Below are 15,467 nucleotides of genomic sequence, written 5' to 3' on the forward strand. Positions count from 1 at the left end.
GTCTTTCAGGGTGCAGTGGGTGCTGTTGAGAGCACTGTGTCTGGCTGGTGGGAACGGCTCAGTGCCCTCTGTGTTTTCTAGCTCATCTCTCAGCCGTGGTTTACACTTCTCACACACCTCACCGTGGAAAACAAAATGTCACACTTTGAATTCATTAAGCAGCTGTGACTATTGAAAGGGAAAGCTGTTCCATATGACGGTAAAATACAGGGAAAAGTCACGTATCTGTAGCAGAAAATACACGGGAAAACAAATATTGTGTAATGTTCAGAAGGGCTAAATCATGCTTCATAAAGGGGAATTTCTAAGGAGAATGGATACAAGAGGAAGACAGTTCAATCAGGGATATAGCTTATGTGGTAGAAGGAGGATGTACTAGTCATTCATGGATCCAGAGGAATGAAATTCAGTAGTGACTTCAAGTGTGGCCTTGTGGTTTCTCTGATGAAAATGTGCACTTAGAGCAGAAGCAAAGTGTTACATCTTTCTCCAAAACAGGCCAAGGACAAAGCACAGACCTCTAAACATCTGCACATGTTCTGACCTAAAAATTGCTTCATCAGGGAAACTAAACCAGGCTTTGGTGGAGACTGCAAAGTGCTTTCTGTGCATGTGTCAGACTTGCAAATGGGTTTGCTTTGATTGTCACAAGTCCCCTTCATGTTCATTCCAAACCATTAAGTTCCTTGGAATGAGTATTTGGGTAAATGAGAAGTTTTTAGGTGGATTGACTGTCATCCAGCAATCTGAAGAACTGACTTGTCATGGAGCAAAGGGCACACCTTATCAAAGCTGGCCAGTGGTGCCTGAAGGTCCAGTGCTGGCCTGGCCTGGCCTGCCAAGCTGTTTCCTCAGGCACAGAGCACCTGCTGTGGGCTACACTGACCATTGAGACTTTGGTAAGCTTGAACAAGTACCAGCTGCTTTTATTTTAAAACTCAGAATAATTCTTGAGCAAAGGAAGAGCAAGAACCATCAGCAGATGCTGTCGACTCATTCCCTCACTATCTGAGCTAGTTGCTCAGATTTGTTCCAGAAGTAACTGAGATGTGAAGAAGTCTCCCAGCTGCCTGCTACATGAAGTATGAGTGAAAATGATTAAATAAAAAATAAAAAGGTAGATGTCAGATTTACCTTCTAGCTGTTTAGGTACACGGCTGGTGAAAGGGAAGAATGGTGCTAGTGCTGAGAAGTGGCAAAGAGGTTTCTGTTATTGAAATTTCTGTTATTTCGATATGTCACAACCCATCAGTAGCTTAAAGATGGAGAAAGAGCTGTGGGAAATGGGACAGTAAATACCTGCCAGCACAATTTTAATGCTCTTTCAGTTGAGCTGTTTAAATGTAGTTTCCTGTTTAAGGAAACCACTGAGTATGGATTTTAATGCTTTTGCTGCTCAGTAGGTTCTCATGTGGGCATTGCAAAATCATTCCTGATGGTCCAGACACGTGTGGAGTGAGAGGGGAGCAGCAGATACTCCACAGCTGGGACAGGGCTTGCACAGACCTGTTTGTGCACTCAGTTTGCACAAACTATAGAGGAGAAGAACCTGGAAGCAGCTTACAAAATGGATTGGAAATTACTGCAGTCTGAGGACTGCGATCTTGCTTCTCTGTTGTGGCAAAAAGGAAGGAGTAAGAGATTTTTGTGTCTGGAGAAAGTCAGGGAGATGGCAAGGTTTCTTAGGATGCTTCTTCAGGATGCTGGCCCAGCTTCCATGGACTTGTGGCTTAGGGACATTCTCTTCTTTTTGATTTTTTCCTCATTGATTTCATCCAATTTCTTTCTGACCTCTCATAATGTCCCTGAGCACCCCAAAGTCCTGCAGTGAGGAGATACCCAGCAGTGCCACTGCCCCTGTCGCCTCATGAGGATGTCTGCTAAAGTTGGCTGATGAGTTCTAGGCTGTGGGTTCTAGGCTGTGGCAGGGCAGACCCTAATTATAGCACATTATGCTGGTTTAATGACAGTAATAGAAAGTCAATTTATAGGCAAGAGCAAATTGCCTTTTTATATGGGGAGGAGGATAATTCCTCCCATGTGTTGCATTATTAAATTTGTAATCTTCATTTCTAATGCTTTTCAAAAGTGAATATTAACAGAATCTAAAATGCAGCTCATCAATTTATGAGCTGCAATTTTTTCCCCAAACTCTTCAAGTTCTACAATTTGTCTTAAAAGGTGAACTTCAGCAAGGTCAGGTTTTTTTTTTTATTATTTTTTTCGCTTAACTTAGTAAATGAAAATCCCTTACTTGCTACCTACCTCTGGATAGGCTTAAAGGCTCCAAAGATACTGCATTTTAAATAGCAGTAATGGATATCTATTTCCATTCTTGCTGAGTGGAGAGTTCTGAGTTCAGGCTTTTTCCCTGGTAATAAAAGACACTGGAGAGAAAAAAATGACACGTTTTCGTATGTCATTTGCTAGTGAGGAGGCTGTTGTGATGCTCTTTTTTGTTGCCAAGGAAACAGAGCCCTGAACTCCTGTGTCTGCAGGCAGGAGGAGGAGGAAAGGATGTTATTTCACTCCTGAGCTCGATTTGTAATTGTGACTTGTGATCAGAGACTGTGAATGGGTTGGAACTGAGGGTCTCACCTTCAAGTTCACTTTCAAAATTGTGTGTCCTACCTCCTTCTGTTTGCTTCCCTGTTGAAATGAGTGTGAAGGTGGAGCCTGGTGGGGTGGGTGGCTGGCACAGGTCGCTGGCACAGTTACTGTACAGCAGAGTGAAACGGAGCGCTCGGAGCACAGGTGGTGATGGAAGGGGATTGTACTTCTCTGACCTTGCCAGTAACATCTCGAGAAATCCCAAGGTTTCCTTATGTCAGTTTTTAAATGTGAGAACAGAAACATGAAAGTTACCTGCAGGTATCACAGGGCAGGAAGTGACAGTGGTGCAGGTGCTTCGTAAGCACGGTGTCCTCTCCTGACCTTCTTCCATTTCTGTTGGGCAGTCGTTGTCTGCACATTTTATAAAGAGATTCCCAAACTTTTTTGTGGTTACATTAAAACTATTTTTTCACTCACACACTGCCCTTTAATGCATGTTTGATCTCACTGAACTGTCAGTGTTGCCTGCAAGGCTGATGCTGGCTGTATCACAATTGCTTCTTCATCCGTTCTCTTCTCTGCTCTTGTAGTAGAGAGAGATTAGCAGGGCACTCTAAAGCATTTTGTTCATCCTTGCTCCTTCTACAAAATTTGTTCAGAGGTATCTGGCACAGATCATGAGGTTTTTGATGAACTTTCTGCCAGATGTGTGTCATGGGGTAGCCATGCTGCAAACAGGCATTGCTTCTCAGGATGCTCTGCTGGTGTGTGGCTGTGAGTGATTAATGCAAATTCCATTCAATACAATATTGAACATTGGTGTGCCCCTTCTTCACAAAGGACTAATTCTTACTGCATCTAGTTGCTGGTAATTGAGAAAATGAGATTTTGGTATTGTTCCTAAAGTGTATTAATCTCCTGTATTAATTTATCTATATTAATCTGATGATTTTTCCTTCCATCCTCAGTAATCTGCAGCCAGGCATGATATTTTGGTTGGTTTCCCACATTCTGCAGTATCTTTCAGCAGAGATGAACACATTATGTTTATTTTCCAGCTCTGGCCAAAGGGCTTTTTCTCCTCTATTGAAAGCTCAATATTCTGCATAGACAAACGGTGAACTGAATTTCCCAAAGGACTTCAAGTAATCTGGGATGTTTTTCTATCTGAGTGCTGCTTTTGTGCATGCAGCAAGCAGATGTAGGAGGCAGTTATGTGTCTGCCATGTTCGTCTGTGGGAGAGTGTGTCACTCGGATGAGAGCTTGCATGTGTCTCCTCAGGATTTGGGCTGTGAAAATTTTGCTTGAATGTTTTTTTCTTAGGTGTCTGCTAGTTAAATTCCAGCGCCTCTGTTTTTGGTATTGGATGGTGTTTTCCATGTGTAACGGCCTGACTTGTCCCCAGTTGAAGATATTTATGATGTATGATTGGCAGGGCGGTTTGCAGTGATACAAACTCACTTTGATTTCTTAGTTGCCGTGAATGACTTACCATTGTAAGGAACCCTTGCTCCTGTCCTGCTGCTGGGCATCGAAGCCTGACCTTCCCTTCCAGCTGTCATGAGATATCTGCAGTGAAATTACTGCAATCATGAAGGGCAGGGTGCTCTCCTTTCACTCCACCCAGGCAGAACCCAGCACTCAATCCAGAACCTTGATCCTGGAAAGGGATCTATGTGAGAGAAGCAGTATGAGCACAGTGGGTCCATTTGCAGGCTTTTGGGAAATGCTGTCACTCTCTGAGCTCTCCCTTCAGCACCACAGGTGTGCTATAAACAGAGGGTTTTGTACAGCTCTCGGTACCATTTGGGAAGCAAAGGCTTCCATTTAGTGCACCTGTGGTGCTTGCCTGGCACAACAGATGCTCCATAGCCATAGACTTGTCACAGGATGTCTCCATGTGAATCAAAGCAGTATGTAGAGTTAGAGGGGAAGAACATGCTGGCTTGCTTCCTCTAGGATTTGCTGCAGGTATTCCATAAAAGCACCTTTGGTGAAGCCTGACTCAGGTAGTTGTAATATCTGGTGAGATTGTCTGGAATTAGGAACTCAATGCCTGGAATTGTTTAACTTCTCTGGAAACCAGACCATCAGCTCCCCCATCTCTGCTTCCACAGTGGATCAAATAATTGCTTCCAAATGGACGCAAGTTATTAAGCGGTGTGTATAGTCAGAGTCAACTCTTTGTGAATTGATCATTCATTTCCTTAAGGAAAATATGATGAAGTAATTATAACTCAAGCTAAACACAAATCAAATGCTGTTCTGAACGCAATTCTGCACCAGGATTCTAGTTTATGAATGACTCCAGGGTTCTGTGGCTTCGTGCCTGTTAAGGAAATGGGGCTGTGTTTTTAATTGTATTTATAACCAGTGAACAAAAGGTTGCATGACTCATTCATTGTGCCAAGACTGTTGCTCTCTGTGCTCACACACACGTGGTCTTGACGAAGCTGCTTGCTCCTAAAAGAGTGTCAATAGGACAGAAGAAAAGGGAAGAAATCTCATTAATAAAAATGGCCTTGTCAACTACTTCCTCTAAATTTTGTCTGTACCAAAACTAAACTTTACCTACTGTGTAGTAGCTGTGATTATGAAGGAGGCAAATATTTCTTCAATGCTTAAGCTGCTGTCTTGACTCCATTCCCATCATTACTATGTAGCAGATACTTTCTAGTTTCAGCCAAAGCTGGGGGAGAGGTCCAAGATGTGCAGACTCTAAAAATGCTGGAAAAGATGGCTCTGGGTAGAGAGAGAGAGAGAGAGAGAGAGAGAGAGAGAGAGAAACTAATGCTCCTGGGAGAAAAGGCCTGATAGCTAATATCAGTTTAAAGTTCACCTTGTGGATGAAAGCAGACCACTGGAGCTGAGCATCCAGTGGGACAGAAAGGTGTGTCAGCACCTCTGGGAAGTTTTGGCGGCTTCAGGAGGCTCATGACCTGTGTCCTACTCTGCAGCAGGAAAGCACAGCTTGCAAAGAGGCTGCTGAAGTTACTTTGTTCCTGCTTCCCAAAAGTTCCCAGGTGAACAGCTAGATGCCGGGCTCTGCTGGGAGGGGCAGTTGGTGAGCATGAAGGTCCAGCAGGCTCAGGAAGGGTACGGCAGCCTCATGCTAAGTTTCTTGGCTTAGTGAAGTGTAGACAGGGCAGCTCTTTCATCTCACACCACCCTTCTTTACAATGGCTCTTTCTAGTAGCTTTATTTTTGTGAATTCACCTCATTTTTGTGATCCTTTTCTAAATCAAGAGGTTTCCTGCAGCTCAGGCTCATTCATATTTCAGAACCTGGACTTAAGCAACATCCTCAGTTATAAATAGTGTGAGATGGATGGCAGAATTAGGACATTAGGGTGCTCTGGTTCAACTCTATTGTAATTAAGTAGAGAGCTTCACCTGGCCTTCACAACTTACGTTGGTTAGCTGGAGGACTTCCAGCCACAGGGACACAAATTGGTCAACCTCTAATTCTCCTTGTGAGTTAAGAAGAAGAAGAAAGACCTGGGATGGTGCTGGCACACTAACCAGCTACTCATTTTCTACTCTGATGTTCTCCTGATACCCACATCTCGATAGCTGGCAAAGTTCTAAGAGTTTGGAACTGAGAACACTTAGAGCACCGCTGGTTGTTGATTCTATGTATGACACTTCCCTCAGCTTTCTAGGGAGTAAATATTACAGTGTAGTGGTTTAAATAAATCATTTAAATTAATTGCCTGTGCCAAATGTACATGTTCTCTGAGTGCATCAACTAAATTTTCCTTGACTTGGTACATACTTGGACTGCAGACTGCCAGGGCTTCCCAGGTGAGCTGATGTCAGAGGGGAGTTTAACTCTTGGTCAGGCTTAAAATGCAAAATCCAAGAAGTGGAAAGATTGAATCCCCTAATTGCCGTGCAGTGAGAATGTGTGTGTATATCTGTGGTTTATTGCACTATAAATAGCATAGTAATATTACATTTTTAAGACATTAACCCTTGCCCAAGCACAAAAGCAGCAGATGAAGAAGGGCCTGGGATGTGGGATGTGTCTGTCCCAGACAGCTGGCACAGCACCAGCAGTTCCATGCTTGTCTTTTCGTGGAGACAGGGCAGTGTTCAGGTTTCATTGCTAGGTTGCTGCAGAAATGTTACAGCAGCGAATTTTCTGGATTGCTATGGACATTTCATTTAATCAGACTCTACTGCAAAGCCTGGCAGATTGGGGGAAGAGAAGGGGGCAGGCAGTGTGTTCCATTTTCTTATAAAAATAAAAATGCAAAACCAGCTATCAGATGAAGCTATTTGGATCCTGCTGCAAACAAAATAGAGACATGGAAAGAATTCTGAGCAACTGGGTCTAGCTGAAAAGTAGTTGCCATGAAATACTCTGAAAGAACCAAACGTTTTTGTTAGTGTTATGGCACTGCAACTTTTTTTATAGTGAAAAGCTAAACAATTTTTTATGGTAGTCAAAAACTCCATTTGAAAGTCATTGACAGTGGAACATATGTGTTTACCTTTTGGCTGTTGGCTTTCTCTCTCTTGACAGGGAAGGAAAAGATCTCCAAGTGATTTTCCTGGCTACTTGTTTGTTGCAGAACTTTTTCTTTAGACACTTTTAAATGAAAATTTTGGCCATTAATTTTTTTTATATCGATGAATTATCAAAAAGGCCAAAATTAAAAATAGCATCTTGGGAGCTATTTGGTTTTACCCTTAAAAGGAGGAGGAAAAAAATGTTTAAAATATGAAAATGGAACTCATAAAGAAAGGAAGAAAAATTGATACTCTACCCATGGCACAGCCAAGCTACAAGAGATTATAACATCTGCTGGGGTGGAGACTTGCTTAAATACAGGCACAATTGGATTTAAAACAAACTGCAGCTCAGGCCAGCATGGAAGAAAAATGCTGCTTTAAATGTCTGAGGAGTTGGGGTTTGAGCTGGGTTGTGGGGGAATTAGGGAAGGCAGTCTCAGAGGCTGTTCATGAAAATAACCCTGTAAATACTTCTTGGTCCTCTTCTAGTGGTGAGGGGGAAGAGCAGAAACCCCTGGGTTCAGGGGGAGTTGGTTTGACATCCACACATCTGGGCATGGGTGTCAGCACTGCCTCTTCGTGTGGGTGAGGACAGGCCAGTCTGAGCTCTAGGATGAGAGGAAGCTTTCCTGTGCTAAAATTCCCTTGTGGATCAGCAATGGGATGTATTGTGCTGCAGTGGGAATTTGGAGGTGTCTCATTGGCATCTTCAGAGGTTTCCTATGCAGGCAGGGTGTCCTGGCCCTGCTCTGCATTCAGCTGGATTTGGTAGCTGTAATAGCAATGCAAATAGTTGCTCATTTTACTATTTTTGTGGCTCTCACAAAAAGAGTTGACTGAACTTTCCTAACCCTGTGAATGTACCTAACCTCCACAGATTAAGAATTAACATGTTGAATTATTTTCTTCCATCCCATAAAGATTCTGTGCTTAATTTGGAAAGAAAGGGTGTGATTTTGTTGGTGTCTGAAACTAGGACAGGGGAATGAGGCATACAGCCTGATTAGTGCCCCTGCTTATCCCCAGCCATTTTCTGTCATTCTGGTGGATTACTCAGGCTGTGATGATAGCCTGGCATGTTCTGGAGCACAGTACAAACTGCCTCTCTTTAGGTGCTCATAATTCACACTCCATTAGGATGTTGATGTAGGGAATGCTTGGCAGGATGTCAGGGCTTGCCAGGCATGATGAGATTGAGTTCATCTCGTTAAACTGCATTCTGAAGTGACAATCCAGTATTTATATTTTTTTTTCTGAGCAAAAGCAGCCCCTCAGGAGAGCATCAGGGCTTGCTGTGAACAGAGGTACCCCTGTAAAAGGGCCTGTGCTGCCCACCCCGACAGCTCAGCGTGTGCCAGGCTGTCACAGCTGTTGGGTATTCATGCAAGGCTGTGGGAAGACTTCTCTTTTTCTCCTTTGAAGCTGAACAATGGAATTTTTTATTAAACTCAGAACTGATTCATGGCATACAAGTCTTAGTACGTGTCACAGGGAGTCAGCGTCTGACTAAACAGAATTTATTTTTTTAAATATTTTTTTTAACATTTTAGAAACATCAATGCAGTGACAAAGTTTCAGGTGGAGAAGTTAACATGCTGACTCTTTCCTCAGAGTACCTGAAAATAGGTAGGAGATGAAATGTTCAGTGCTTTAGCAGTCTGGTGGGGTGCTGAGCTGAGACTCCCACTGCTGCTTTTTACCCACAGACATGCCAAAGACCAGCTGATGGACTTGGGGACCTTCCTCTCCTCAGCAGGTGATATTGTACAGATGGGTACTTGATGTTTTCCCTTCGTTTTCAGCCCCAAACTGACCTGCTTCATCTTTTCTCAGGGGCAGATCTTCATGGGGAAGAAAGATAAAAAAAAACTCCTAGGGTCAAAACCAAAGAGTGAAGTTAGTGGAAAATGAAAGGGCTTGTGAGTCCATGTTTGAGCCAAGGGTAGAGCAGGCAGATTCAGCATGAACTGAAAGGAGATGGCTCTGGGCAAGTCTCCTCTGCAGGCAGTTGGGTCCTGTCCTATCTCTGCTCTCTATGTGATCTACAATGTGGTCTGAAGGCTTCTTTGATTCAGCCAGATGGGTTTTTCTGTGTTCCCTTGCTGGACTTGTCAGTTCTTCATGCTTCGTAAGTGCAGGTTTGTATTTTGGAGCAAAGCAGGCGATTCATGTGCTGAGGAGCCCAGGTGTGAATCCAGAGAGCAGAGTCTGCCTGGGTTGATGCCCTGCAGCATGTTTGGATGGGAATTGTTCCATACTGCTACACTTGGGTAAGAAAAGCAGTGGGAATGCAGTCTCTTCACTCAAGCTTGGACTAACTTTCTTGGAAAATACACAATGTTATATTTTCCAGAGCTTTGCAATAGGAACAAATGAAAGTAAGCATCCAGCTGATTTACCTTCCTGATTTTCCCCCTGGCACCTCAAGCTAAAGTTTTGGGAAAGGATAACAGCTACCCATGCTGTTTTGCCACACCCTTGGTGTCTTGGGTGGTCCTTGCTGATGTGTCCATGTGCTTTGGATGCCACTGTGCTCAGTGCTTGGAAGCAGTTGGGTAATTTAGGAGCCAGGCTGATTGAGTTGAAATTCAGTCAATGCCTAATCTCAAGGCTAAATCAATACCAATTAATTCTAAAGTACAGGAGGGTCTGTAGCACATGCATCATGCTGGTTTCTTTTTGTGATGGTAGCAAACTGTGATGGAGGAGAAAATTGAAAACAAAGTGGAAAATAGAAAGATGGTAACAAGTACTTGGGTGAAGGAAATGGAAGTGGTGAGATAGGAGACAGTGCAGGAATAACAGTGAGAGGGGCATGCTCTGTCTCTCAGAAATGCCATCAATAAACATCTATTGTGGAGTAATAATTATATAATCATGACCTTGTGCTGAGCTATTGCAAGACTCACAGATATTCCAAGACTTTCTGGCCTCTGAGTATGGACAGCCCTGTCAGAATCAGAGAGGAAGAACTTTGAAGAGTTGTGTGTGGGAGTGATGTAGAAGAGGACATGAGAAGTCCTTTCCTTGGGGCAGGAAAGGGAACAAGGCCGCTCTGCTTTTTCCTACCCCTGTAATTTCAGGCAAATCCAGCTCTTGGTGGCAGCTCTTCTGTGGGAATGGCACCATCCTTGAGAAGAGCTCTCGGTGTGGTTGATAGCTGAAAGCTTGGTTAAAGGAATTATCCAAAAATGTGCTCTGCTCTGCACAGGTCACCTTGCTCGTCTTCATTTGTTACCGGGCTGTCTGGAAGAAACTTTTGGTTGGCTGGTCTGATGTCACTCAAAGATGATGGGGAACATGATAATGAGATCTAATTAATAATGAACAAAATGATGGAATATAATTAATATCAGTCAAGAAGAATGTTGGGAAAATGGGTCTTGTGAGAACAGAATTTTCTCAAAGTTTTAGAAGACGCAGAAATCTGGGTAAATGTGGCAAGTATGTTAGGGTTTTGTCCTAGAACAACATGACCCTAAAAATGGGATTGTGATAAATGGACTAAAAACTTGTTTCACATATCAAAAAGCAATTGTCAAGGAAAAGCCTCAAAGGCAGGAGGGCTCTCTTGAAGGCCTGGTGGTGCTCAGTGTTTTGATTTGATTTGGAGCAAGCATGAGTTTAAACCTCACTTAACTCACAGGCAATGTAGACATTAGAAAGAGAGTAAATAGTATTGAGGGTGAGAGAGCTGTATGGAGTTTTGCTTGCTTTCTCTTCAAATAAAATTCATTTTCATACATATTTTTAAATGTAATGTTCTGCAAGGTTGTACCAGCAGGACAGGCAAGGGACTGCACAGCCTCCAGGCAAGGTGTGATGTGACCAGGAGCTTACTGTGGTCTTGGGGGATACCAGCAGAAGTAGTGAAGATGAGAATACAAGCTGATTTTTACCTCTGTATGCATTTCTGCACTAAAATGTAGACTTCAGGTCTGTTCTCAAAAGGGTGTTTAAAACCTGGGGAGATTGTTATAAAGATTCAAGGCCAGGAGAAAAAAAAATGCCAGAGTGTGAGAGACATAGAGATCTCAGTCTGTTTAACTTGTCAAAATAAGATTGAGAGATAGCTCATCTTCACTGCAGAAAAGTCTTTCTAATGAGAACACTTAGCAGCTCTTGGGGCAGAGAAGAGCACTAAAAAAACCTGATGTGTGAAAGCTGAAACCAGGCAAACTTAAGCCACATCTCTAAATGTCAGGTAGTAAAATAAACCATGCAGGCAAATGGTAGATTCTTCATCTCTTGATATCTTCAAACCCAGTGTGCACAATGCTTTAGAAGATATTCTTTATCCAAACATAAATTGTTTGGCTGAACAGAGCAAAATGGAAGCACCTGTCAACACTGAGAACTTGGCAGAGTGACTGCTGGGCCCTTCTGGTTGTTGGCGTCAGCGAGGTGCTGTGTATCTTCATCCTGGATATTTGACCAAAAAATTTCGTCTTCCCAAGGTCATCTTGGAGTAAAATCCTCTCTTAGTGATGTGTTGAGCTGCAGGCTTGACTGACTGTTTAACCTCTGTTGTTTGCTGCTTAATTGGAAGAGGTGCAGGGAATAAATCTGGTGACACTGCAGAAAATGTCGATACTGCTCTTACTTGTTTCAGATAGCACTGACAAATGAAGGCAAATGGTTTTGCCAGGCAACACCCACACAGATGCATTATCATTTACCTTCTGATTGGCAAAGGTGTCAAAGCACAAGGATTTCAGGAAGGGGAAGAGGCACAGCCCTGTGCCATGTTCCGCACTGACCAGGGAATGATGGTTAGGTGACTGTTGCTTGTGAAACACTTTTGGCTCACAGATGAGAAGTGCAGTGTCATCCCTAAGTATTTCCTTTCCAGTTGTACGATCCCTGGTCTGTCCTCCTCTCCCAGCTGATGGGGCTGGGCAGTTTAGGAACTTAGGTCTCCTTTTAGATGGCATCTCTGGTGCTTGTGGTGATCTCTTACCCCATTTCAGTCATGCCTCTGGCTGTTGTGGTTTGGGAGCTTGCCTTTTTGGCAAAACACATTATTCCCCTTCTGTTCAAAGGAAACTTTTGGCAAAAAGAGTCTGTAGGGACAGAAAGGCTGGAGAAACATTTCTCCAGAATAATGAGAGATCATTTATAAGATGCAGGAGTTGCTGTGCATCTCCATCTGGAAGAAGATGGAGGAACAAAGGATTTTTGTCCTTTATTCCCATTGTCTTGTTTTACAGAGATTCTTGATTAAACTTTTGCCATTTTATCCTTTCCTTTTTTTTCCCTTTTTTTTCCTTTGTACTTTTTCTTTTTTTTTAATCTGAAAAAGCAATCAAGACTAGTAGAAAATGACCCACCCAGCAGTAGTGGAAAGCTGTGCATGTGGTGCTCTACAGCTGAACTCGCCCCCGTGCCAGCTAAATATCTGGTACAGTGCCCTGGTGCTCCCACACTGCTGCCTTTCCTTGCCTTTGGGCCCTTCTGCTTCATTTCCCTGCCTTTCAATCAGGAGATGGAATAGAGCAAGCACCTCCAAACCCTTGCTCTGTCCCAAGCCTCTCGTTTGTTGCCAGCTATGGATGAATCGTCTTTTAATTTTGAGTGTCTCCAGGCACATCTCATTAGATTGGGGAAAGAAGATATTCTTTTTTTAAACAGATGTTGCATGGCTGGGCAATGGGGCATTTTTAATTTGTTTCCTACATTTATGACATTTGATGCTTTGACTGACTGCTGGCAGAGCTCTTGTGAGGACTAACCTCAGAGGGCAGGAGGATGAGCGCTCTGAGTGCACACGTGAGGGAGGGATGGGCACTGGTGCGTGTGGATGGCTCGGAGATTGTTTGTGGAGGTGAATGGAAGACAAATGAAACAGACCATCAAGTCTGCCTGCATGGCTGTGGGATGTGCCCTCAGAGGAACCTACAAACCCCATCAGAGGCTCCAGTGAGATGCACAAGGCTAAAGAGGGTGAATCAAAGGGAGCTGCTTTGCACTGGTTGGGAAAATAGAAAAGCTTCACTTTTGTTGATGCCCATATTGTTATTCTTGCCTGAAGGTTTGGATTTTGAAAGCACATGAGAAATATGTTTTACATTTGTGTAACTTCCTGATTTATACAATGTGCTTCATGCATTGCTCTAGGCACACAAACAGTACAAACTGTAGTTAACGTTAACCCAGAACATGCAAATTCGATCCCCTTAGCTCACAGGGACATGAGTACACAGGCTGCACCATATGTGGGGACAGCAGCTGGTACAGAGCCCTGGGCTCAGCACGTTTACCCGGTTGGAAACCTCATGATAGTAGAGGAAAAGGTACTTTACAGCTGTATTTATAGGAGAATTTTTGTCTTTGCATTTCCATATATATAGATATAATTGGAGAAGTGGGATAGGAAGCATTTCTGATATCTTACTGAATTTTTTTTCCAAAGTCCCTCTTTGCACCAAGTTCTAAAGAAAAATGTTTTAGGTCAAGCAGCCTGCTACAAATAAGAGTATATTTTAGGCAGGTTATTACAGATACCCTCATATTTCCAAAGCAGTTCAGAAAGTGATTCACAAGAAGTTCCACCTGAATAGGAGGAAGAACTTCACTGTGTGGGTGCATTGGAACAGGTTGCCCAGAAAGTTGCGGAGTCTCCCTCACTGGAGATATTCCAAGAACTGTCTTGACGCAATCCTGTGCAGTGTGCTCTAGGATGACCCTGTTTCAGCAGGGAGGATGGATCAGATCACCCACTGTGGTCCCTTCCAACCTTACCCATCCTGTGATTCTTTGAAAGATTTGCTTTCTTTAATATTTGGCAATCCTGAGTTCTCCAGACTCAGTAGCTGGGTCATTTCTCCTCTGGAGGTGGTACTCAAAAAAGCTGGAAGGTTTCTGAGAGCACTGTGGGTCAGAGGTTTGTTGCCTGAATTCAGGGTAATGACTGGGTATCATTAGAGGATTTAGATAATTTTTGCTTTGTTCAGAAAACTTGCAGCAGATGTGTTTCAGGATGAGTGCTCTATGTGGGATGAAATCTGGAGCTTCCTAACACCAGCTACAGCAATTAATAGTAATGGTATTCATTACATATTCATTACATAACATGGTTTGTTCTGAGAAACAGACTGCTTGAGATGGAGGATGAAAATAGCAGCTGTTAATTTCAGAGGGCTGAGCCTCTGAAGACTGCACCCAGGAGGAACCAGAATCCACTTAATTCCCTCTATGCTGTGGCTGAGGGCGTCTACCAAGGGGAATAGTCCTCTCCAGGGTTTTCCATTGCTGGTGCCTTTCCAGTGCCACCAGGGAACATTTTGGCTGTGCCAAACTATTCCTGTGTGGCTGGTCTGGGAGGGCTCCTGCTTTCATAACACCTCTGGTGCTGCCTGGCCTTTTCTTCCCCCCTGCTCACTCACTAGGACCTGCCACTCTTTGTGCTGTTCCACACAATCTGAGGCAGCAAGGTGGGATTTGGGAAAGAGGCATCATGGTTGCTACTGTGTTCCCTGACTGGGTAGCTCTGGGTGTAGCCGGCTGGTGTAGCTGCCTGCTCAGTGGATAATTAATTGGTACAAATGGTTGGAGTAGGTGGGGAGGGAGTGCATGCTCTGAGTATCTACCGGGCCTGGCATGGTGGAGCAGCGAGTGTGTTCCAGAGGTGGCTCAGGAGCTGCTGATGAAACAGGGTTGAGTAAGGGAAACGTTGCATGACAGATGCCAGGCTGGTCTTCCAGAAGACCTTCTCTGTTTCCCCTTGGCTCTGTCAGTGCAGAAGGCTCTGGGAATAGAGGCTGACTGCCTTTCTCCCCTTGTGTTCCTAGATGGTGATGGTCGGAGACTGAAAGGAGCCATCCAGAGGAGCACAGAAACTGGTCTGGCTGTGGAAATGCCCAGCAGGACCGTCCGTCAAGCCAGCCACGAGTCCATTGAGGACAGCATGAACAGCTATGGATCAGAGGGAAAGTAAGTCATCAAAAGGGAGCTGGCTAATCACTCATGGGATGTGCTGTTCCTGTATGTATTAAGTTTCTTCCAGCACGGTGGACATTGTGTTTTTCTGACTTGCCTGTGCTGCAGGTGTCCTGCCCACCCAATTAGAGCAGATCTCTCTGTCTGCATAGCTGGCACATACTCGACTGTTTATATACTTTTTTTAGTGTCCTCATTACTCTGAGCTGAAGCAGATACCCATTACTTTTTACCACTTTGCCTTTGGATGAGTAATTCGGGGTCAATAGCAGAAGCTCATTACTGCTCGTAAATTATAAGCCAGTAGTGTCTAATGTTGCACGATAGTCCATTTTCCCTCTTCAAAAGTAGCCCTTTGGTTTGGGGCAGGCAGAAGTTTCAAGGTGCTGAAAAGGGTGAAAGTAATAAAATACATGATAGCATAGCAAAATTCTGATATCAAAATACATATTTTGGAG

General features: G+C 43.7%; 1 protein-coding gene across 1 annotated transcript in view; it reads left to right on the forward strand.

Annotated features, from left to right (window-relative positions):
• The window catches only part of RIMS4 (regulating synaptic membrane exocytosis 4), a 54,863-nt gene that overhangs the window by 15,863 nt on the left and 23,533 nt on the right, over positions 1-15,467 (forward strand). The window contains exon 2 of the mRNA XM_015647821.2: positions 14,862-15,003. Coding sequence (XP_015503307.1) covers positions 14,862-15,003 — 142 coding nt within the window. The remainder of the gene's footprint in view (positions 1-14,861; positions 15,004-15,467) is intronic.

Source organism: Parus major, chromosome 20 (assembly GCF_001522545.3).
Source record: "Parus major isolate Abel chromosome 20, Parus_major1.1, whole genome shotgun sequence".
Classification (NCBI taxonomy): domain Eukaryota; kingdom Metazoa; phylum Chordata; class Aves; order Passeriformes; family Paridae; genus Parus; species Parus major.